The following is a 22710-nucleotide window of genomic DNA, read 5'->3' as shown; positions in this document are numbered from 1 at the left end:
ATGAGATTGTCAAGAAGGTAATGCCTAGTCCGGGGTCATACAGCAAATAAGGGGAGATCCAGGACAGGATGAGGCTCCTGGTTTGTAAAGTTCTGACTATACCACTCTGCCATCTACCAAATCACAGACTTTTAAAAACACTAAGTGTTAATTATCAGAATAATTACCCTGATATTCAAGGGAAACTGTGCAGGTAAGGAATTAAAGGCATTTCCTTGGTGATAATTTTAAAAGAATTTAAAACTAAAGAAGTAACAGTCCAATAGTTAAAAATTTTTTTCAATTCATATTTAAAACCTAACCAATTATCTCCTCTGACTTACATATATTTTAAACATATCACCAAACATCTAAATTGTCTGCACAATTGACAAGACAGTTTTTTAAAATATGGAATGCAGAAAGTGTCACACAAGGAGGCAATATAATCGATCATGTGATCCTCTTACATCCCCATTTTCCATGGACTTAAACCACTTACCTCCTTAGATCTAATGGACTGATGAGGATTCTACAAATACAGGTACCTTTGACAAAACAAAGCAAATTTCTTGGCAAGGAAATGATACAACAAAATGTTTAGTCTTGTTTTGTAACAAATCTCCCCTGTATAAACTTCAGTCCTTTCAGAAGCAGTGTTCACCTGTTTGTAATTTTCAGCCCTGCAAGTTTACCCATGGTCTCCAGAAGGTGTTTCATTACTAAGGATCGTCCATCAGGTGCCAGTGGATAGTACTAACTACTGACAGCCTACTGCTGGTCTGCACTTCACGCAGCAGCTTCATCATTACGCTTTGTAATAATGAACAGGGAATTTGCATCAACTACACACCATTTTGGTCATACCTGCATCAGTATGACTAAACTACCAATCTGGTGAAAAACAAAAACAAAAACAAAAGACTGAAGAAGAGCTCATTAATAATACATAATACCCTAAAAGTTAGAGACTTACAAACAATTAACTACTAACCTCTAGAAATACTGCAGTGATTAGGGGATTAAGGATGTCTGCCTTTTCTTTGACCTAGAATAAAAGACACACTGTTAAGTGAGCACCAGTAGGCAGAGTGTGATCCCACTTTGAAACACACACACACACACCCCACACCCCCTGCCCCACACATAATTTAAATATAGAAAAGGTCGGGACTGAGAAAGAGCAAAATATCATCTCTCGAAGTGTTTTAAATTTCATTCTTTATATCCTCCTGTGCTGTCCAATTGACAGTGTATTCCTTTATAGTTTTTTATTGACTTTAAAAAGTATCTTCATTTTGGGGGCGCCTGGGTGGCTCAGTCGTTAAGCGTCTGCCTTCGGCTCAGGTCATGATCCCGGGGTCCTGGGATCGAGCCCCGCATCGGGTTCCCTGCTTGGCGGGAAGCCTGCTTCTCCCTCTTCCATTCCCCCCTGCTTGTGTTCCCTCTCTCGCTGTCTCTCTCTCTGTGTCAAAATAAATAAAAAATAAATAAAATCTTTAAAAAAAAAAAAAAAGTATCTTCATTTTGGAAGGGGGGTAGAAATGATACACATGACCCGAAACTTTAGAACAATTTTAAAACAGAATATGCAGATATGGAACATGTGCTCAAAATACTCAATGGTTTTTAAGATGGGCTGTTTGAAAAACATGGAAATAAATCATGGAAATTTATAACTCCCATGTGTTAGCACTTTATAGTTCACTTGCTGGGTTAAAGTATCTTTATGAAACACATGGAAAGATTTGGCCTCAGAAGATTAACTTCAGGAATCCCAGAAGCTCTTTTAAAGACAATATTAAGGGGAAAAGAGGTAATTCCAGGATTATCCCTTACAGGAATAATCTAAACTCATAAAGTAAAAAAAAATTAATTTGGGGCGCCTGGGTGGCTCAGTCGTTGAGCATCTGCCTTCGGCTCAGGTCATGATCCCAGGGTCCTGGGATCGAACCCCGCTTCGGGCTCCCTGCTCGGCGGGAAGCCTGCTTCTCCCTCTCCCACTCCCCCTGCTTGTGTTCCCTCTCTCACTGTGTCTCTCTCTGTCAAATAAATAAATAAAATCTTAAAAAAAAAAAAAATTAATTTGGTCTACACTTTTAAATAAGTTTAAGGGCCCAGAATTTGCTGCCACACCTGACACTTATATACTTATTACAAAGTGATTTTTTTAAATTGAGGTATAATTAACATACAAACCATACTAGTTGCAGGTATACAACAAGATTTGGTATCTACGTAAACTATAAAATGATCACAATAAGTCTAGGTAACGTGTCACCATACACAGTTACAAAAATATTTTTCTTGAGAAGTTTCAAGATCTACTCTTAGCAACTTTCAAATATGTAATACAGAATTATTAACTATAATCACTACACTGTACATTACATCCCCATAACTTATTTATAACTGGAAGTTTATAACTTTTAATCCCCCTCACCTATTTAGGCCATCCTTCACTCCCCCACCACTGGCAATCACCAATCTGTTCTCTGTACTTACGAATTTGGTTTTACTACAAAGTGATTTTTATTTGCTCATTTAAAAAGCCCTTGATTTTATCCTAATTCATGGTCACTTATTTCTGATCATGTTCTATAGTTTATACACCTTCAGTAAATTTTTACAATTCCTTTAAAAAGAAAAAAAAAAAAACATCTTTTTTTTTTTTTTTTAAAGATTTTATTTATTTGACAGAGAGAGAGAGCGAGAGCAGGAACACAAGCAAGGGGAGTGGGAGAGGGAGAAGCAGGCTTCCGCAGAGCACGGAGCCCGATGTAGGGCTCGATCCCAGGACCCTGGGATCATGATCTGAGCCAAAGGCAGGCGCTTAACGACTGAGCCACCCAGGCGCCCCAAACTCTGTTTTAATTACAACTCTCCTCCTGATTTGCAAGTGCAAAGTATAAGGATTGTCACAGTCTAAGTAAGGCGTTGCTCCTTAAAACTAGAGCCAAACTTTGGGGTTTTTATTTTATCGAGGTCTACATTTCCCATACAGGTATCAAAGAGTAGCACAAAATATACTGCAAACTTCATAAAAAGAGAAAACAAAAATAAGTTGCAAAAATCAGCTCAACACAGACAAGCTGATGCTAAAATTCACATGAAAATGCATAGGGCATAGATAAAAGATCCTGAAAAAAGAAGAACCAAGTTGGAAGATTTACACATCTTAATTTCAAAACTTACTACAAAGCTACAGTAATCAAGACAATATGGCACTGGCATATGGATACACACACATAAAACCAGTAAAATAGGGGGCGCCTGGGTGGCTCAGTTGGTTAAGCGGCTGCCTTCAGCTCAGGTCATGATCCTGGAGTCCCGGGATCGAGTCCCACATCAGGCTCCCTGCTCAGCAGGGAGTCTGCTTCTCCCTCTGACCCTCCCCCCTCTCATGCTATCTCTATGTTATTCTCTCTCTCAAATAAATAAAATCTTTAAAAAAAAAAAAAACAGTAAAATAGAAATGAGAGTCCAGAAATAAACCTGTATATCTATGGTTGTTTTTGACAAAAGGGCCAAGACAATTCAGTAGGGAAATGCTTTTCAACAAATGGTGCTGAGACGACTAGATATCCACATGCAAAAGAATGGTGTAACCCACACACACCCTACATAAAAAATTAACTCAAAATGGATCACAGACATACATGTAAGAGCTACAACAAAACTCTTAGAAGAAAACACAGGAATAAATCTTCATGATCTTGGGTTAGGCAATGATTCTTTAGATATAATACCAAAAGTACTGAACAGTGATAACAGAGAACAGTGACAAACTGGACTTCGTCAATATTAAAAACTTTTGTGGAGAAACACTATCAAGAAAGCAAAAAAACAACCCATGGCCTAGGAGAAAATATGTGCATACCATGTACATGAACTTGTAGCCAGAATATATAAAGCATTTTTACAACTCAGTAACAGTAATAAAAAGGCAAATAATTAAATAATAAATGACAAAAGATAAATAATGAAATAACCCAATTTATAAAATAATTTTTAAAAAACCCAATTTGGAAGTAGGCAAAACTTGCAAGACATTAAGACATTTCTTAAATTTCTTAAAGACATTTCTCTAAAGAAGACATAAAAATGGCCAACAGTACATGAAAAGAAGTTCAACATCATTAGCCATCAGGGAAATGCAAATAAAAGCTGCAATGAGATACCACTTCATACCTATTAGGACGGCTACAATTTAAAAACAAAACAAAACAAAAAACAATGGAGAATAGCAAGTGTTGATGAGGATGTGGAGAAACTGGAACTTTCATACACTGCTGGCAAGAATGTAAAATGGTACAGCCACTTTGTAAAAGTTTGGCAGTTCTTCAATGGCCCATATCACCCATATGACCCAGCAATTCCACTCCTACCTATCCACCTAAAAGAAATGAAAACACACAGGCATGTTTGTAGCAACATTATTCATTATAGTTGAAAAATGGAAACAATCCAAATGTCTATGAATTGATGAACAGAAAAATGTGGTATATGTCCATAAAAGATTATTATTTGGTAATCAAAATAAGTACTGATAATGCTACAATGTGGATGAACCTGAAAAACATTAGACTAACTGAAAGAAATCAGACACAAAATATCACATGTTGTATGACACCATATATATGAAATGTCCAGAATAGGCAAATCTATAGACGGAAAGCAGATTAGTGTTATTTAGCGCTAGGAGAGTGTGGGGTGGAAGGGAATGGGAGTGACTGCTAATGGTATGAGGTTTTCTGGGGGATGATGAAAACTGTCTAAAGTTAGATTATGGTCACGGTTGCACAACTCTGTAAATATACTAAAAATCACTGAATGGTACATTTGAAATGGGAAAATTTTATGGTACGAAAACTTTATATTCATAGAGCTGTTCTAAAAAAGCCCACAGAGCAGGAGAGCCTGGGTGGCTCAGTCGTTAAGCGTCTTCCTTCGGCTCAGGTCATGATCTCAGGGTCCTGGGATCGAGCCCCGCATTGGGCTCCCTGCTCGGCAGGAATCCTGCTTCTCCTTCTCCCACTCCCCCTGCTTGTGTTCCCACTCTCACTCTCTGTCAAATAAATAAAATCTTAAAAAAAAAAAAAGCCCACAGACCAGACATTAGCCCAATAAAAGGCAAGAATTCTTACCCCAGCAGTTGTTAGGCAGGTGGTGAGCTCTTTAGACAGAGAAGACAACTCTTTACACAACACAACTGTCATCCTAGGAAAAGAAGTGAGCAAAGTTTTGTTTTTCTTTCTTTTTTTTTAATAAGCATATTTAACAACTATAAGAAAACAAATCACTCCTGGTAGTAAATGTGAAAGAAGAAAGTTTTTTTTAAAGGGAGTAAATATGCCTTCATCAGCTCCCAAATCTATCTGGGGACCCATTTGAGCAGACATTCACGCTACAAGAAGAGGAGGTTCAGTCCTTGGAAAAACATTTTTTCTGCATAACCCTCTATCAAGTACTAGATTTTCAAGTTAAATCAAGGGAAATAACTTAAAAGATCCTAAATTCCATTCACAAATGTAGTTAAAATAAATATGCATTCATTCATTCAACAAATATTTACTGGTCTATGTACCAGGTACCGTTCTAAGTGCTAGGGACTTACCAGTAAACAAGCAAAGGCCCAGTTTCCATGGATTCTAACTCACTTGATAATTAATGGGGAGACCATATATATGTGCGTTTATACACACATATAGCGACTGTACACACACATACATGTATATGTGTACATATAAACACAGATATATAAGTGGAAAAGTGGAAATCGCCACTTTTCCAAAGAACAGGCTACTGTGAAGTTGTAAGTTCCTCATCCTAAGGATATTGGGGATGTTGTGGGATGTTGTAGAACAGTGAAGAGGTGAAGAGGAGGTCTGGAAAACATCAAGGGCACCTCCCAATCCTAACACATTAGACACGCCCACACATTTTTTTTCCAATGAAAATTCTCATTATTTAATTAGATTTATTTAGAAAGCAGACCTTTTTTTTTCTCTTGTGACTATCTACTTTCTATTATTTTTGAAATTTTTATTCAAAATCAGCAATATGGTGGGAAAGGGGGCTTGGGGACTTAGCCTGGCCTGGGATTAAATCCCAGTCTGCACAAACTGAGCAGATTATTTCATTTCTCTTGAGTCTGTGTTTCCTCATTTTCTTTAAAGCGGGACTAATCACTTACCTTTAGAGTTATTGTAAAAATTAGAAATGATACACCTAAGTCCCTTAGCATGGTGCCTAGCACATAATTAGCACTCAATAATGAATATAACCATTATTAAGAACTGAGGTTCTTAGAACTATTCTCTGTTTTGGGGCGCCTGGGTGGCTCAGTCAGTTAAGCCTCTGCCTTCGGCTCAGGTCACGATCCCAGGGTCCTGGGATCAAGCCCCGCCTCAGGCTCTCCATTTAGTGGGGAGCTGCTTCTCCCTCTCCCTCTGCCTGACACTCCCCCTGTTTGTGAGCTCGCTCTCTATCAAATAAATAAAATCTTAAAAAAAATTTTTTTAAAAAGAACTATTCTGTTTTTACTTATGTAAAATTTTATTTTTATTAAAACCAATAATCTGAGAACTTGTTTTCAGATTATCAATAATACAAAACAATTAATAAAACAACCAGCTAACAAAAACATTTATAATGTAGACTTATGGCTCAATGAAAAGAAACAACCCCTTTGGCTACTTAATAACTAAAACCCAAAATGAACAAACCTCTAAACTGTGAATAGCATCTTGTTGAGAGGAAAGTTTCTTAAAACTTTGGAAGGAAGCTGAGAAAACTCTGAGCAATTTGCATCCTTTACAAAGATACCCTTTTATACTTACTGGGAAAGAGTTCTGCTCCTTTCTATAGCTGTCACTTCCTGCTTCTGGCCATGCAGAACCAGAGCTGCTGTTTTGTGAAACAGTTCAATTGAGCAGGCAGTCAGTTCTGCTAGGCTCCGGATTGCAAATGCATGGATATCCTGAAAGGAAAAACAAAACAAGACACTGGGTTTTGTTTTTTGTTTTTTTTTTAAGCCCAGGGGACATGATGTCAGCTTGCTTTTCTCATACTGGAGGATTCGGTATCTTGAAAGCAGCAGAGACCAATGGCTGCCCTTCAATAAACCTCCTCTTGTACCACAGCAGGGATGTCATTTTACAGCGGGGCTCATAATTACAAAAACAGAAGCTCCCCCAAAGTCAGGTGTGACCATGCCAAAAGATTTAGATAAAAAGTGGCTTCTAGCAGGCTTCTGGGAACTTTCCTCATGACAGAACACACACAAACCCTTAGTCTCTTTTTCTTCACTCCTTCTTTCATCCTACAGTCTGGAACAAAGTTGCTACAATCTTGGATTACAAGGTTGAAATGACGAGTAGTGATGCAACAAAACAGAAGGTGCCTACGTCCCTGATCGTGATACCCACATCTCCACACCGTTAAAAAAGAAAAAAAAGTTTAGTTGCTTTGGTACCTCTACTGAATTTTTACTGATTTTCTCAGTTTTTTCTGTTTCCAACTGTTTTTCTCCTTCTTCCTTCTCTTCTAATGGCTTGGCCAGAGATGTACTGATCCATTCGTAGGCAGTATTTCTTGCCTAAATAAGAAAAAGATTACTGCCCATCAACAATTCAATTCAGCTCACCAAAAGGTGACTGTATGCATTGTGCACCTACCAGGAACATGTTAGCATCATGTAAGTCAGCACTCTTGTTCTCACCCAAACATACATTTATCATACATCTACCTACCTTACTACTTCTCTTGACAACACCTAACACCTGTCCACTCATTCCTTCTTGAAATTCTCTAATCCTTTGGCCTTTTTGAAAATTGTAACTTACATAAAGTGCACAAATCTTCAGAGCACAATTCAAGAAATGTTCACATGTGTATATGCCTTTGTAACTGCAACCTAGATCAAGATCCAGAACATTTTCATCACCCTAGAAGAGAAGGTTCCCTCATGCCCCTTCCTAGTCAATAACTGCTCAAACCAAGTCACCATTCCCCTTGCCCAAAGGTAACCATTCTTCTCTCTCACTGTAAATTAATTTTACCTGTCCTAAAATGAAATCTTAAGTCCATTCTAATTTGTGTCTGGCTTCTTATGCCGAACATATTGTCTGTTAGTTTTATCCATGCTTCTGCAAGTATCGGTAGCTCATTCTTACTTCTTGCTGTGTAGTAGTCCATTTTATACATATACCATAATTTACCATTCTCCCAATGATGGGCCTTTGAATTGTTTCTGGTTTTGACTTTTATAATACCACCATCTTCCAATTCTTGCCTCCACCCTTATAAGCATTCCTCCTCAGGCTCTTGTATGTATTGATCCTTCTTTTTCAGCCCCTTAAACACCAACATCACCTGGAGTTCTAGCCTGGCTTTCTACTTATCTCACCCTACTTCCTCTTCCCTCAACCCATCCTATTTCTATAATTTTAAGTATTCTCTACCTGCTGCAAACTCCTAAATCCTTATTTCCAGCACTGACCTCTCCTGAAAACTGCTTGCTGGACATACATATCAGGATATTTTATAGGCTGATCATTCCTCTTCCCTTCAATGGCTCCCCATCAACCAGATCATGTTCTTTTACATGACTGAAGAAGTACCCATGACCTAGACCCTACTGACTTCTCCAGCTTCATCTCTGACCACTTTCCATTTTAAGAACTGATAATAATGACCTATAATGTGCCTGTTCTTCGTTCATGCTATTCCCTTAGGTTAGAATGCCCTTCCCCACCCTTTTCTTTGCTCTAAATAAAGGCAGCTCTTCATTTTCTTTCAATCCTCTACCCAGACATTGTTTCTTCCAGGTTACTTTCAAAAACCTTCCAGGAGACTGGGCACCTAAACAACCCTTTTCTGTGTGTCCACAGTCCCCTGAGCATCCCTTCAACTTAGTACTTACCAAAAGACACTGAAATTAAATGTGCCTATCTCCTACATAAACATTACTATAGGATAGTTACAGAATGTCTTATTTGGATTTGCACACCCAGTGCCTAGCACACTATAGAGGACACCTACTGTTTTTACCTAGCCAGTATCCATATCTCTTTTCTTTTGGTAGTAGGTTCCAGATTTTTCTTAGTTCATGTGGTTTGGGTAGGACTGCTTCCACCCTCTGGATCCAAGGGTTGGCAAACAATTCAGATTTAGTTACCAAGAATATTAATCCCCCTATCTATACAGTGATTACTTCATGGATGGAAAAGTGACCCCAACCCAGGTCAATGGGCATCAGCCTCAGGACATCTGATAAAATTACTGGGGAAGGGAAGCCCTCCTTCTGTTGGAGTTACTCAATTGGGAAAAAAAGTCACCCTGAAGTTGCCAGTAGTCATCCTACCACCATGAGGAAAAGATCCTCTAAGAATAAAGCCAAAACAGAAAAAAGCAGAGTCAAGAGATCGGCGTGGGGATTGGGGTAGAGGGTGGGTGGGGTTCCTGGGTAGATAACCATGCCTGTAGCCAGTCTTGCCCCTTGATTTTCTAGTTTCTTGAGCTAATGAATGCCCCTTTTTTCTTAAGCCAGTCTGACTGGAGTTTCTGTCATTTGCAACTCTGAGTGTCCTGGCTTCTAAGAAAAGGTTTATTGTCATTAAATGAAGGCAACCACTTGAGGAACTTTATATACATGGAACGTGCTCAGAGCTGTAACTAAGCAATAGGAATCCAGAGAAGACCATGAGACTAATTCCAGTTGAGAAATGAGAATCACCGGTTTTAATACATATATAGCACTGGGGTTGAGCCTTTAAAATGAACAGACGGGGCTATACCCAAGGCTATAGCATGAATGAGCTAGAGCAGAACCTATGTACCCAGACATTCATTTCAAGGTTCTTTCTCCTATGGTACAAGATCTCCCATAAAAACCCTCAAGAACAATCTGGCTCTGATCTATAATTTCCCTTTGCATTAACTTCTCAAATTAAAAAATAATAATAACTATATAAAAGACTGGAAACAAGAAAACTCAAAGTGTGCTGAGAAAACTGTGAAGCAACTAGTTAGACCAGAGCAGACGGTGCATTTATTAATTAGTTCATCCATTACAAATATTTACTACACACTGTCCTAGGTGCTGGGAATACCGTGGCGACTAATATAAACCATGGTCCTGCTCTTCTTTACTCTAGTGCAGAAAGACAACAAACAAATGAGTGAGAAAATAAAATAGAGAGATGGAGAGTATGGACTGGATGAGAAGGCAGACTTGACTTAGGTGGTCAGGAGGGGTCTCGAAGAGTGAAATTTGAGCTGAAATCTGAAGTTTAAAAGGAATCAGCCGTGCAAATATTTAGACAATGAGAGTTGTAAGTAGAGGGAAATCAGGTGGGTGTACTGAAGGAACAGAAGGAAGACCAATATGGGAGAAGCATGGTAGAAGATGAGGTTGGAGTGGTGAGATTTTGAGAGAAGAGAACAGTGAGAGATGAGGCTGGAAAGAATCCTAACAGATGACTAACAGTCTAAATAGTATGTGAAATGCTCTGCAATTTCTTTGAAGAGATAAAATGAGAGAAAAACCAGGGATTGATTTATCTCAGATTAAAAGAAGACAGAAAAATGGAGAGATAAAGCCACTCAAGAGAAAAAAAACTGATATCATAAATGTAGTATACTTGAAGGAGATATTTTAGTAGGCATAGTACATACTCAAAATGACCACTCCTGTAATAAATACATTAACTGAAGTCATTATGAACTACTGTGCCAACTCAAGGTAATTTATCATATCTTTTAAAAGTCAGCAATGCTACCCAGGCCTCACACCCAGAATTCAGTCTGGAACTTCCCATTGGAGAGACCTGGAGACTTAGGAATTAAAAGGCACCTTTGAGTTTAACTTCTCTAACCACTTATTTTTTATCAGTTGGGGGAAAAAAATAAAATAAGGCCTAGAAAAGAAATGGGATTTGCCCACATTACATGTGTCAGAATAAGAATCAGAACTGTGTACTCAGACTCCTGCTTCATTGCTTTTCCCCTATATGACAGTCTTCCATATAAATCCTTGGGGAAAATCAGGCCCTGACCTTTAACTATTCTACTTCTTATGACTCAACACCCAAAATGTAAACAATGTGAAGACTGCTTTCAGAGAATGACCAGTACTACCAAACAGCTAAGGGGTTACTTGCCTTTTTAAAATAACTTCTTATTATGATTTCCTTGAGTACACAAATTATGTCTTTTTCATTACTGTTTCCCTAGCACCTAGCAAAATAAAAGTTACTTGACATATGTATATTTATCAAATACCTAAATGTATAATACATGGGGCAAACTTCTATAGATAGAACCATCAATGGTGAGCATTTGCTATGAGCCAGGGACTCCATAAAAGTTTTGTATGTATTAACACATTAATTCTTCACAAGAACTCTACATCATCCCTATCTCACAGATAGAGGAACTGAGGCAGAAAGGTTAACCAACTTGCTCAATACCACAAAGTAAGAAATGTACATCTGGGATTTTAAGGGCCAATAAGGCAAAGATTCAGCCTTGAAGAAATTTAAGATTTAGGATGGAAGGTGGGGCACCCAGGTGACTCAGTCAGTTAAGGATCCAACTCTTGATTTCGGCTCGGGTCATGATCTCAGGTTGTGGGATCAGCCCTGTGTCAGGCTCCGCATTCAGTGGGGAGTCTGCTTGAGATTCTCTCTCTCCCTCTGCCCCTCCCCTCTGTACACGTTCTCCTTCTCTCTCTCTCTCAAATAAATAAGTCTTTAAAAAAAAAAGATTTAGGATGGGAGGTAAGATATACACATTTTAAAAAAACAAATAAAAACAACTGATGATACATTTATAAATACATATTCATAAGGTTAAGTGAATAAAGCAAAATGCTAAAGAACATACACAGTATGTTAACTTTTGTATAAGCAGAAAATATATCTGCTTATCTTTAAAATATATTTACTTATCTAAAAAAAGCACAAGGACATGCCAGAAAGCAAGAAAGTTTAATATCTAAAAAGAGAAAAAGTTACAGAAGATGAGACCTTCTGCCCTCAGCAACCTTAAAGATTTAAGGGTCAAATTGTTCAGGGGGGGATGATGTGGAAAACAAAGGCAGAAGAAAAATTATTAAATTTCCTTACTACCTACAGCCCATTGACAAGTCCTTGAAACAGGCAGAGTGACATTCCTCTAGGGACTCAACTGCCTCGATGTTAATACTTTGCTAAGGGCAAAAGGCAATCCTAGCCTGACTACCCCAGCCCCTGACACCAGGATCCTGTAAGTCTACTTTAACATATAAAAATTCCTTTGGAAACTTCCTTTATCTCTAAACCCCCCCAAGATACATGTTGGTAATCATCCCCCAAGCATACGTCCCACATACATCTGAAGGGTCTCATGACTAAGGTTTTATTAGATGGTAATAAATGACCTTTTCCCAACAACAGCTAGCCCCCTCAAGGTCCTGGAAACCTTGCTTCCAAAGTTCCTTATAGACTTACACTATCCCTAACTCCCCTCCCAACTTGAAAGTATATAAATGGGCCACTCCTCATGACCCCAGTGCAGCTCTTTCTGCCCACGGGTCCTGTTCCTGTGCTTTTAATAAAATCACCTCTTTGCACCAAATAAATAAATAAAGAGAAAATGGAGCAGATGGGAATTATACAGTTTTGACTTTCAGAAACAATAATACTCTACATATTCAAAAATTAAATTAACAAGGGGGAAAGCAAATAAATCATACATTCTTTCCATAGGTTGGTTTTATAGTAGCATGGGCAAAGCAATGAAACTATTTCAGATGCATTACAGAACTGAGGAAATAAGGACATGTGCTAATGTTGGGGGATGGGGTTCTTACTGTGGAAGAAGAGAGTACAAACGTGTCATGAGGAAAGGCAAGGCAGGAAGAACCCTGTAGGGATGGACTGAAATTGGAGTTACCAAGATAAACTCATGATCTCCAACTTATGTATGTGTGTACACGTAAAATATGGGGTGTGTTATCTGAGTACATTTCCTAGCTTTGCCCACAGGGCCTAGAAGCAAAGACACCACAGCAGTGAAGAGCACTCCTAGCACCCACATCTTAGCCTGTACTACTAAAAAGGAACTATGGCTCCTTGAAGACATGGCTGATTCCAGGGCTGGCATATGGAAGGTACAAAGTGAGTCCAGGATATCTTGTTACGACAGAAAATAAGGAAATACTCCAAACAATGATAAGTGCATGTCACACAGGAGTCCCTGAAGGACAATTTGAATACCAAACTAACTAAAAACAGTAATGAATTATAAACCAAAGGAAAAAAAACAGAAACCCATGAGATCATATTAAATAACAGGTAATAAGTAAATAGGAGAAGGGAGAGGTCTTAACTAGAGTAGAATGCCAAGAGCCAACTGATAAATGTGGAGCAAGTGCTAGGGTTAAAATACATCATCCATTTGCAACCATCACAGTAAATGTTGATATAGCAGGAATCATGAATAGATGCTAAACCTAGGAGGGAAATTATGATGAGGATCAGGATATTTGTTGGTCTTAAAATGTCTCCCCATAGAAAGTTTATTAGTAACACAAGGAAAAAATCATAACCATACAGTGAGAAATCAGGCAACACATCACAATAAGGGGAAGATGGACATCGTGTGCCTTAGATATGATAGCCTGGGAGGGATACAACCTTACTGATGAAGTGTCTTACCTGGGAAGGCATAACCTTACTTTAGTCATGAGAAAACACCAGACAAACCCCAAATGAGGAATACTCTATTTTTATACAGGGGGAAAGGAGTTTGTATATCTCATCATAAAAGACAAGGAAAGTGAGGAACTACTCTAAATTAAAAGAGACAGAAATACATGACAACTAAACACAATTCATGATTATGTACTGGCTCCAATGTTAGAGGAAAAAATTTGATACAAAGGACATTGTTGGGCCAGCTGCCAAAACCAGAATGTGGACAAGTGGACAACAGATTAAATAAAAATATGCTTATCAGGGGCACCTGGGTGAGGGCTCAGTCAGTTAAGCATCTGCTTTCAGCTCAGATCATGATCCCAGGATCCTGGGATTGAGCCCAGGTCGGGCTCCCTGCTCAGCGGAGAGTCTGCTTCTCCCTCTCCCTCTCCCTCTGCCCCTCCCCCTGCTCATGCTCTCTCTCACTCTCTTGCTCTCTAATAAATATTTAAAAAAAAAAATGTGTCAATGTTAAGTTTACTGCAGGGGATAACTACTGTGGTGACATAAGGGAATATCCATATTCTCAGCGGGTACATATTAAAATATTTATGAGTAAAGGGCTCTCATGTTTACAATTAATTCCCCAAAATAGTCCCAATAACAACACGCATGTGCGCATGTGTATGTGTGTGGTGCTGTATGGGGGAGAAGGGGGAAAGGAGGAGAAGGGATAGGAGAGGAAATGAGAGAATAAATGCTCAAACACGAATGATTAAACATATGGAGTTAACTGTTAACAATAGGTGTATCTGCATAAAAGATATATGAGTGTTATTTGCTTTATTTGTGCAACTTTTCTCTAAATTTGATATTATTTCCAACTCAAAAAACACTATGATGATACAAGCTAGAAAGTGCTGTAGTCAAGTTCTACAGTTGAGACGAGGAAGATGAGCTGCTGGGGGGTAATCTGAAAAGCTTTCTTGGGGAATGCAGCGTTTTCACTGGGCATAAGGGAGTGAGATAACAAATCAAGCATCACATTCCTTACCCTGAGGCATGCAGGTGACTGTAACGGCCAACGCGTGCCTGCCGTTAACTGGTCCAGGGATGTTTCCGGAGACTGGGAGAGGAGGGTGAAGAGGCAGCAAGCAGCCCAAGAGCCAGTGGACAGTGTCCCATGAGCTGGCACTGGCATATATGCTCTTGTGAGTACTGCTCTGCAAACAGAGCCTCCTACCCACTCTGATTAAAGCCCTTTCACGTTCTAAATGTGTGAAGATAGCTCAGACATCACCATCAAAGATGAAGGCCTAGGCCATGGGACTCTCATTTCCACATGCTAAGTGGTCACTGGGCTCTGAGAAATGATAACCTCCATCCAGGTCCATAAGGGCCAGGGCCAGATTCCATCATTTCTGAATCACCCAGAGCCCTGAGAACAGGGAGACCTCAATAGAGGCTAACCCACTGGTCTCACGAAGGCTAGGGAGCACTGCCAACACTGTGGCCTAATGTGAGCTTTCAGATAAGCAAGCATTCCAAATGAAAACAGGTGAGGATAGCAGAAGTGTGAGGCAGGCAGGGCAAATGTGAGATCTGCATGCTAACCTGTGAGAGCAGGAAGCCGGCAGAAGGTATGGAATTCAGAATATACCCCCGATTTGGTGACATCCTTGCCAGGAAGTTAGAATCTTATAGTCTTTATCCACTAAATCAACACAAGTAAAAAAATGAAAATCACCAAGAAGTAGTAACTTACCCTGGCAAGTTTCTCAGGTTTGGAGGAGACCTGCAGCTGGGAAAATAGCTCTGTTATCTCTTTGGTAAAGTCTTCATCCCCTAAAAAAACAAAAACAAAAACCAGGTCCCATTTAAGACACTGCAGACAGACAGATGGTGATGGGGGGGGTGGTAAGGAGGAAGAGGGGAGGCATGGCAGGAGCGGCAGCACCAACAGTCACAGCAACAGCAGTCTAAATGAGCATGGTGCATTAGTGCTTACAGAATCCTGCTGTATATGCCAATGAATCCTTTCAGTGGGCTTCTAAGAAGTGTCGTTATCCCATTTTAGAGATAAAGAAACTAGGGCTTGAAGGGGCTAATTTCCCCAAACTCTCATAGCAAAGATTAGGAGTCAAACCTTGGCCTTCCCACCCCAGTCGAAATCCTGTGCTCTGGATATCATATTCCAGATGTAGGAATGAGAACTGGTTAAGGCAGAGTACTAAGCAGGTACTATGTCTGTGCTTCCAAGAAAGTGGAATTTAAGTCAGGACATAAAAAATGAGTACAACTTAGCCATGAGAAAAGTAAGAGTCTCAGACAGTGAAAACAAGTAAAAGATGCAGAGGTGAAAGAAAGCATGGCAACAAGTTTAATATGTTTGAGAGTGTCTTAATGTAAAGGGGAGAAGAGAGGTAAGAATGAAGCTAGAAAGTCAAGTAGGATCCAGTTAAAGGGGGCCTTAAAAACATGGTGAGGGGGGCGCCTGGGTGGCTCAAATGGTTAAGCGTCTGCCTTCGGCTCGGGTCATGATCCCAGGGTCCTGGGATCAAGCCCCACATCCGGCTCCTGGCTCAGCGGGGAGCCTGCTTCTCCCTCTCTCTGCCTCTCTCCCTGCTCATGCTCTCTCTCTCTCGCTCTCTGTCGCAAATAAATAAATAAATAAATAATCTTAAAAAAAAAAAAAACAAACATGGTGAGGAATTCAAGCTTTTTATTGAGGGAGTGAGGAGACACTGAATGATTTTAAAGAGAGACAGATATATCCAACTTAAACTTTAGAAAGACCCACTTTGGCTCCTGGGTGGGGGATGAACTGAAATGGGAACAAGAAGAGGAGTAGGAAGGCTGAGGCAACAATCCAAGATCCAGGTAAGAAATAATGATGGATAAGAAGAAAGGAAGAGGAAATGGGACCCCAGAATGTCAGAAGAATGGTAAGAAAGCTATTGGTTAAGAAGCCTAAGAGACGATGGGAAATACATAATGCTTATATTTGAGAAACATACAGGCAAATAGGTGAGTCAATATAAAAAACAAACAACACATCGAAACAAATGGCAAGAAATGCTGTTTTCCTTTCTACTCATCTAAATCTTACTTAATTTCCTCAGACCAAGGCTTCTCTTAACTGTACAGTGTAGGGAGAACTCTTGTATATAGACATCTTCTAGCACTTACAATCCATATGAATATTTCTTAGTCACCAGTTCATGGCTTACCAGGGAAAATGATTATTCTTCATACCTAGTTTCTCCCCAAAACCCTTAGAAGAAAAAATTCATCTTCGTTCTCTCTCCATCTACTATCCTTTCGTCCTTCTCTCTTGGTGTTCAAGACAGAGAATTCCAATGGTTTGGTGATCCCAGGTATAATATGATTTGGTGAAAGTTGATCTCCTAAATACTACAACTATAACCTATCAAATCCTACTGCCTAAAAATCTAAAATCTGACAGGCATTTTGTTTTCCTAGCAAAGCTTCTAATTATTTGGGAGCAAGGGAGTATCTGAATCTATACTGGGATGCATGTACCCCAAGGGGTTCACAAAATAATCCAACAGAGTACTGGGGGAACAACAGAACTTTTATTTGTAGACATTTATCTCATCCTTTAAAAACATCTATTTAAGGGTATACTTTAGAATGTAATATATTATTATAGTAGTACATGTATACAATTTATAAACATCAAATGTAAAAAAAAAAAAACATCAAATGTACATACATTAAGTCTAAGTGCTCAAAAAAACTTTTACTGTTAAGGGTTGATCAAAAAAATTTGGAGATCCTGTCATGTACTGCCCACAGACCTAAGTATAAAAAGTAGTTGCTGCGATAAGGTAAAAGTTCGAGGATGGAAAGGAGGTAGGGCTAGTGCTTTAGAAGGACTCAAGAGAGGCTGGGGTCACCCTCTTCAATGGTTTTCTCTTCCCTCTGCTACCACCTCACCTTTTTTTTTTTTTTTAACATTTTCATTGAGATATAATACCAAGGTCAGTGTTGCATTTTCATCCAAAATCCCTGGGAAAACCTGTTGGGGAGGGTAGTGCACAGCACTTCAGTGCTCTCTTTTCAGAGTCCTGATCTCTGGCAAACAGGTAGGGGAGAAAAATGTCATAGACACAAATCCATCTGTTCAGAAATGCCATTAGAGTCCTCAGAATGGTATTTAAAGATTAGGATTTCTGATTACTATACTAAGCCAGATGTTGACTAAATTGAACAAATACTGTTAATGGTATTATGTACAAATAAATTAAGTTTATAGATAACTGGGGACTGCCACACTAGGGCTTAATTAGGAACAGAGCAACTTAAGTAAATAAAAATTAATTTATGGATTTCCTGCTAAGCGTAGATCTTTACTTATGCCACCCTGATAATGAAAACAGCAGCCACCATTTGTTGAGTGCTTACCATGTGTCACACCTTTAATATTTCATTTAGTCCAACCTGAGAGAAATTAGCATCTTCTTCTTACAGATGAGAAAACAGAATTTCAGTGTTAAGTAATTTTCCAAGGTCACATGGCTTAGGAAACAGCAATCTTGATTCCAAAGCCCATCCTTTCATCCACCATGCTATACTGTCTTCTCAGTACTTCAGGTAAGCTTTAAAAACTTTTATTCAAGAGCCATTTCATATCAGGACCAGTATCTTTACATAGTACATATAGCAAGATGTTATATAACCAGTCAATGTGACTTCTTAGAATTCAGTGCAAAACACAAATGGGAGCAAAAAAGAGGAAGTTCTATTCTCTTAGTATAGAATCCATACATTCTACTTTACTTCCTTCTCTCACAAGAAAGGCCCTAAGACTCTCAAGACTCTCACTCAAGTGCCCTTTTAATACACAACTTGAATAAACTAGTTAACTGGTTTTCCACCCAAAGCTGATTAAAGATAGAAAATGAGATTCGGAGGGTATTAGAAGGAAGCTCATTGATAGTGAAGAGAATTAAAAGATGGGCAGAGAAATGCACAGAATATAAAGATGTACAATTCTGGAAAGCAATAGAGACATTTCTAAAAGCATAGCAGTTTAGGATAATTTAATATAGCAGCTCTCAAAAACACTTTGGTCTCAGGATCCCTTTATACTCTTAAAACTTTTTGAGAACCCCAAAGAGTCTTTTTTAATGTAAGTTACATACCTGTCAACACTCATCATATTAAAAATTAAAACTGAAATGTCTGAAGTATTTAATTCTTTAAACACACTTGTTGACATAATTTTTAAGAAAAACAACTACATTTTCCAAAAAAGAAAAATTTTAGTGAGATGAATGCTGTTGTTCTATATCTCTGCAAATCTCTTTGATGCCTAGCTTAAAGACAGCTGGATTCTTTTACCTGCTTTTACATTCAACCTTTTAAAGTACACGAAGAAAATTCAAGCTCACATAGTTGGAAAGAGGAGAACAATTTTAATAGCCTTTACAGATAATGGTGGATATTCTTTAATACTACACCAAAACTCAACAAATAGTTATTTCTTAAAGGTTAGTTATAATGTAGAACCTGAAATCATATCATGAAATTTTGAATTCAGTTACATTAAATTAAAATCCACTGATCCATCTCTTGCCCAGGCATGACTTTGTAACACCACCCATTAGCCATCTGGAAAATACTGGTTCTCTGAATTACACAAGTCTTCTAAATGCTAACACATTTAAATACCTCTAGGAAATCAAATTTGTTACTCTCACCACCAATTTCATCAAAAAAATCTGTAAGCACTGGGAAGTGGTCAAGCTCACCACAGCAACAAAGAGAAGTTTTACAAAATTCTAACTTTTGCTTAGTTTAAATTTTACTAGTCACAAGTATTTCTTTACTTCAAGTGAAGGCTCCTTTCATTCATTTTCAAGAAAATTTTTACCAAATATCCTACTCTGAACAGTCTGTGTGACTGCAATCTTTTTAAATAAAAATGGCGTTCCATTAAAAAACAGGTACTTCAGCTCATGACTCAAACAATAACAGTGCTTTTCCTTGAGACAGCTTCAGTATGTATCACACAAAAGATGAAAAATAAGTGTACTCAAGGGTCAAGACTTAGTAAGATTAATCGCTGTTACTGTTTCATGAGGATAAGGTTAAATGAAACTGGCACTTTAAAAAATTTTATTTATTTATTATTAACTGTGAATGCATGGCAGTGAAAATATTAGTACAGTTGGTACCACTGTCTTGATCTGTGTTAAGACACCAGTAATTTTACTCACCACTGCTTTTGCACCATCAGTGCAAATGTTAAAATGATAAATTTTTTAAAAAGAAAAAAACATTTTGGTATTTTGATGCAAAGAGTTTTGACTCATGCATTCCCTGAAGAGATCCTGGGGACCCAAGAATCTGCAGATCACACTCTTCAAACCACCGACTTAATCTGATTGGCTCATGTGTCCTGATGGACTCTGAAGGAATTTTTCTAGTCACTTTTAATATTTATAACTGATCGTATCATCAGAAAAAAAAGTCAAAAAACTGTATTCATTAGATTCTACTAAAAAAACAGTTAGTGTGTAATACATATGAGAAATATTTCCAGCTAAACTTTAAAATAAAACTCTTTAAAAGCTTAAAATTCGGGCGCCTGGGTGGCTCAGTTGGTTAAGCGACTGCTTTCGGCTCAGGTCATGATCCTGGAGTCCCGGGATCGAGTCCCGCATCGGGCTCCCTGCTCAGCAGGGAGTCTGCTTCTCCCTCTGCCCCTCCTCCCTCTCATGCTCTCTCTATCTCATTCTCTCTCTCAAATAAATAAATAAAATCTTTAAAAAAAAAAATAAAAGCTTAAAATTCAGTTGACTAGAAATTATGCTTTATGTAAATGACCTTGTTTCCTGATAATTTTGCAAAAATGCGTAGTTACTATACTTACATTTTCAGGAGTATGCAGATATAAAGAATATGGCATTAAAAAAAAAAGCTTTTGAAAATAAAAAAGGCAAATTATCACCCACATTTTGGATAACTGCCACCCTGCCTGCCTGAATTCAAGATGAGGACAGGGGTCACAGGACTCAGAGAGGCAGAGGAGCAGTATCTAGGGACATAAAAGCTCACAGGGATGACCATCCAGACTGAGGCAGGAATCTAACAAGGGCAATTCTCTAACCAAAAAAGCAGGCAGTTTTGTGAGTTGCAAGATGAGACCTGGAGAAATCACCAACAGTTTGAGGGGCAGAAGCGGGGAATGGAACAAAGATATGCACTTAAGACCAACTGCTCATATCAATACCTAGTCAGGGGCAAGGCAGCAAAAAGTAAAATCAGACTAGTGTAATTGAAGAGAAAATTTCAAGGGCAATAGACTGCATATAAATATGCTACATCCCTTCCACTCAAATACTGGATTTTCGTATTACCTTTTTTCTCCTCTTCCTCTTCCTCACAGAACTCTGCTAGGGAAAATGCTTCCTTGAGTTGCTCCAATTCAAGTTTTAAAGTCTCTAATTCTTCTCCACTTAGAGAATTAAGAATAGATTTCACCTGAATGGATATAAAAATAATAAAAAGTTGTGAGTACAAAAGAAAAACATTTTCAAATGGAGAAGAGGCTACAGACCAAATTAAAATAAAAATTATGAGCTCACCAGCCAATACAAACTATTCCTTAAGAACCTCAATACAAGACGCTAGTCATTACAGAAAGATAGGGAGAATTTATACTTAAAAAAAAAAAATAAAAGCCAGAAACATCCGGAAACTATTAGTGCTTAACAATGGCTAAGAAATTAGGGGGAAGTTAAACAGTCTTGAATCAATTAAAAACTAACAGGTAATTGTATCCAAATTGGCAGCTTAAGCCAGAGAGACTACAAAAAAAAAAAAAAAAAAAAAAGACCAAGGCAAAGGCAAAATACAAATGTGCTATTAAGACCTCCTGGTTAACCTGTCCTTTTCTATTTAAATTGAAAGAAATAACACTGGATTCATTATATTTCTAGCAATTAGTTCAAACATTAGTTTATCTTGGTGTAGTATTTTCAAAGAGTCTCAAGCCTCCATGTCAAATACATTTCATCTTCCAACTGTACAAACAGAGAAGAAACTACGCAGCACTCCTTTGCTTGAAGACCATCCATTTGAAATTGCTGGTTTGGAATTACCTTTATTTCACTTTCTTGGGAAAGCATCTCCAGAGCTTCCAGATGTGAAAGGCCTTGAAATTCATCAAAGAGGAGCCCATAATTAGTTTTCTTGTCCGTTTCCAAGGTAACCTCATTGGAGGTCCATAGCTCTTCTTTCTCCTTTGCCTCTCGTAAAACCTGAAAAAAAGGTGGAGGCTTACCCTGCAGCAAGTAATGAGAGCTCAAGGGTGAGTTCTGAGAGCTGAGGGAAGCAAAGCTGAGATGGTAACAGGAGAGCGCACTGCCCTTTCATTCCTAGCACTGCAATTCAAGTCTGATAGGCTAAGGAAATGCCGGGAAAAAATGGTCACACATAATTCAATCCTGGACAGAGTAAATAACGCCTAAGGAACCAGGTGGAAAGTGCTTTAAACATTAATGTACTCAACAACTCTGAAAGGGCTTGTCACCTTCTACTGCACTGATAGGAGGCTCCTACAGAAAAGAAAGAGGAGGAGAAAAAGAACTGGGCATTTTTCTAAACATTTCAGATCTCACCAGCTACCCCCCACCCAAAAAAGCCTTAATAAAAGTATCACTGAAAACTTTTCAAAAGGCATTATTAATAAGGTCTACCACAGGCAAAAATACAGATCAAAACAGAAACATGAAGTAAACGGGTTAAGACAAACAGTACCTGTGACAATGTAGAATTCCGGTTCATCAGACCCTTGGTTCTTTTAAATCCAGGATCCCCTTCTGCTATTACATCCATTGTCTTTTTCCCAATGAATTCTAAGGCATCCAAACCCCCACTGATTACGCTCTTTCCCTGGGAAACACATGCAACTTCATTACAGTAATACTGAAAAAAGACATCTGCATGTTTGGATTATATAAAATAGTGGCTAACAATACCAAGCACTAGCAAGAATGTGGAGCAACTAAAACACTCC

At 38.5% G+C, this 22710-nt stretch overlaps 1 protein-coding gene across 3 annotated transcripts in view; it reads right to left on the bottom strand.

The window, feature by feature from the left end:
- FAM114A2 (family with sequence similarity 114 member A2) overlaps positions 1–22710 on the bottom strand; it is a 33746-nt gene that overhangs the window by 2195 nt on the left and 8841 nt on the right. For 2 of the 3 annotated variants that reach the window (XM_021697270.1, XM_044916888.1), the window contains exons 6-13: positions 22452–22586; positions 21794–21952; positions 21050–21173; positions 15427–15506; positions 7457–7579; positions 6822–6961; positions 5127–5199; positions 974–1027 (exon numbers count right to left, since the gene is read on the bottom strand). In XM_021697270.1, the coding sequence (XP_021552945.1) occupies positions 974–1027; positions 5127–5199; positions 6822–6961; positions 7457–7579; positions 15427–15506; positions 21050–21173; positions 21794–21952; positions 22452–22586 (888 nt within the window). The remainder of the gene's footprint in view (positions 1–973; positions 1028–5126; positions 5200–6821; positions 6962–7456; positions 7580–15426; positions 15507–21049; positions 21174–21793; positions 21953–22451; positions 22587–22710) is intronic. The other variant, XM_021697271.1, reaches the window with a different exon arrangement.

Source organism: Neomonachus schauinslandi, chromosome 7 (assembly GCF_002201575.2).
Source record: "Neomonachus schauinslandi chromosome 7, ASM220157v2, whole genome shotgun sequence".
NCBI lineage: Eukaryota > Metazoa > Chordata > Mammalia > Carnivora > Phocidae > Neomonachus > Neomonachus schauinslandi.
Note: the sequence above shows the minus strand (reverse complement) of the source record. Positions and strands in the feature narration are given on the sequence as shown.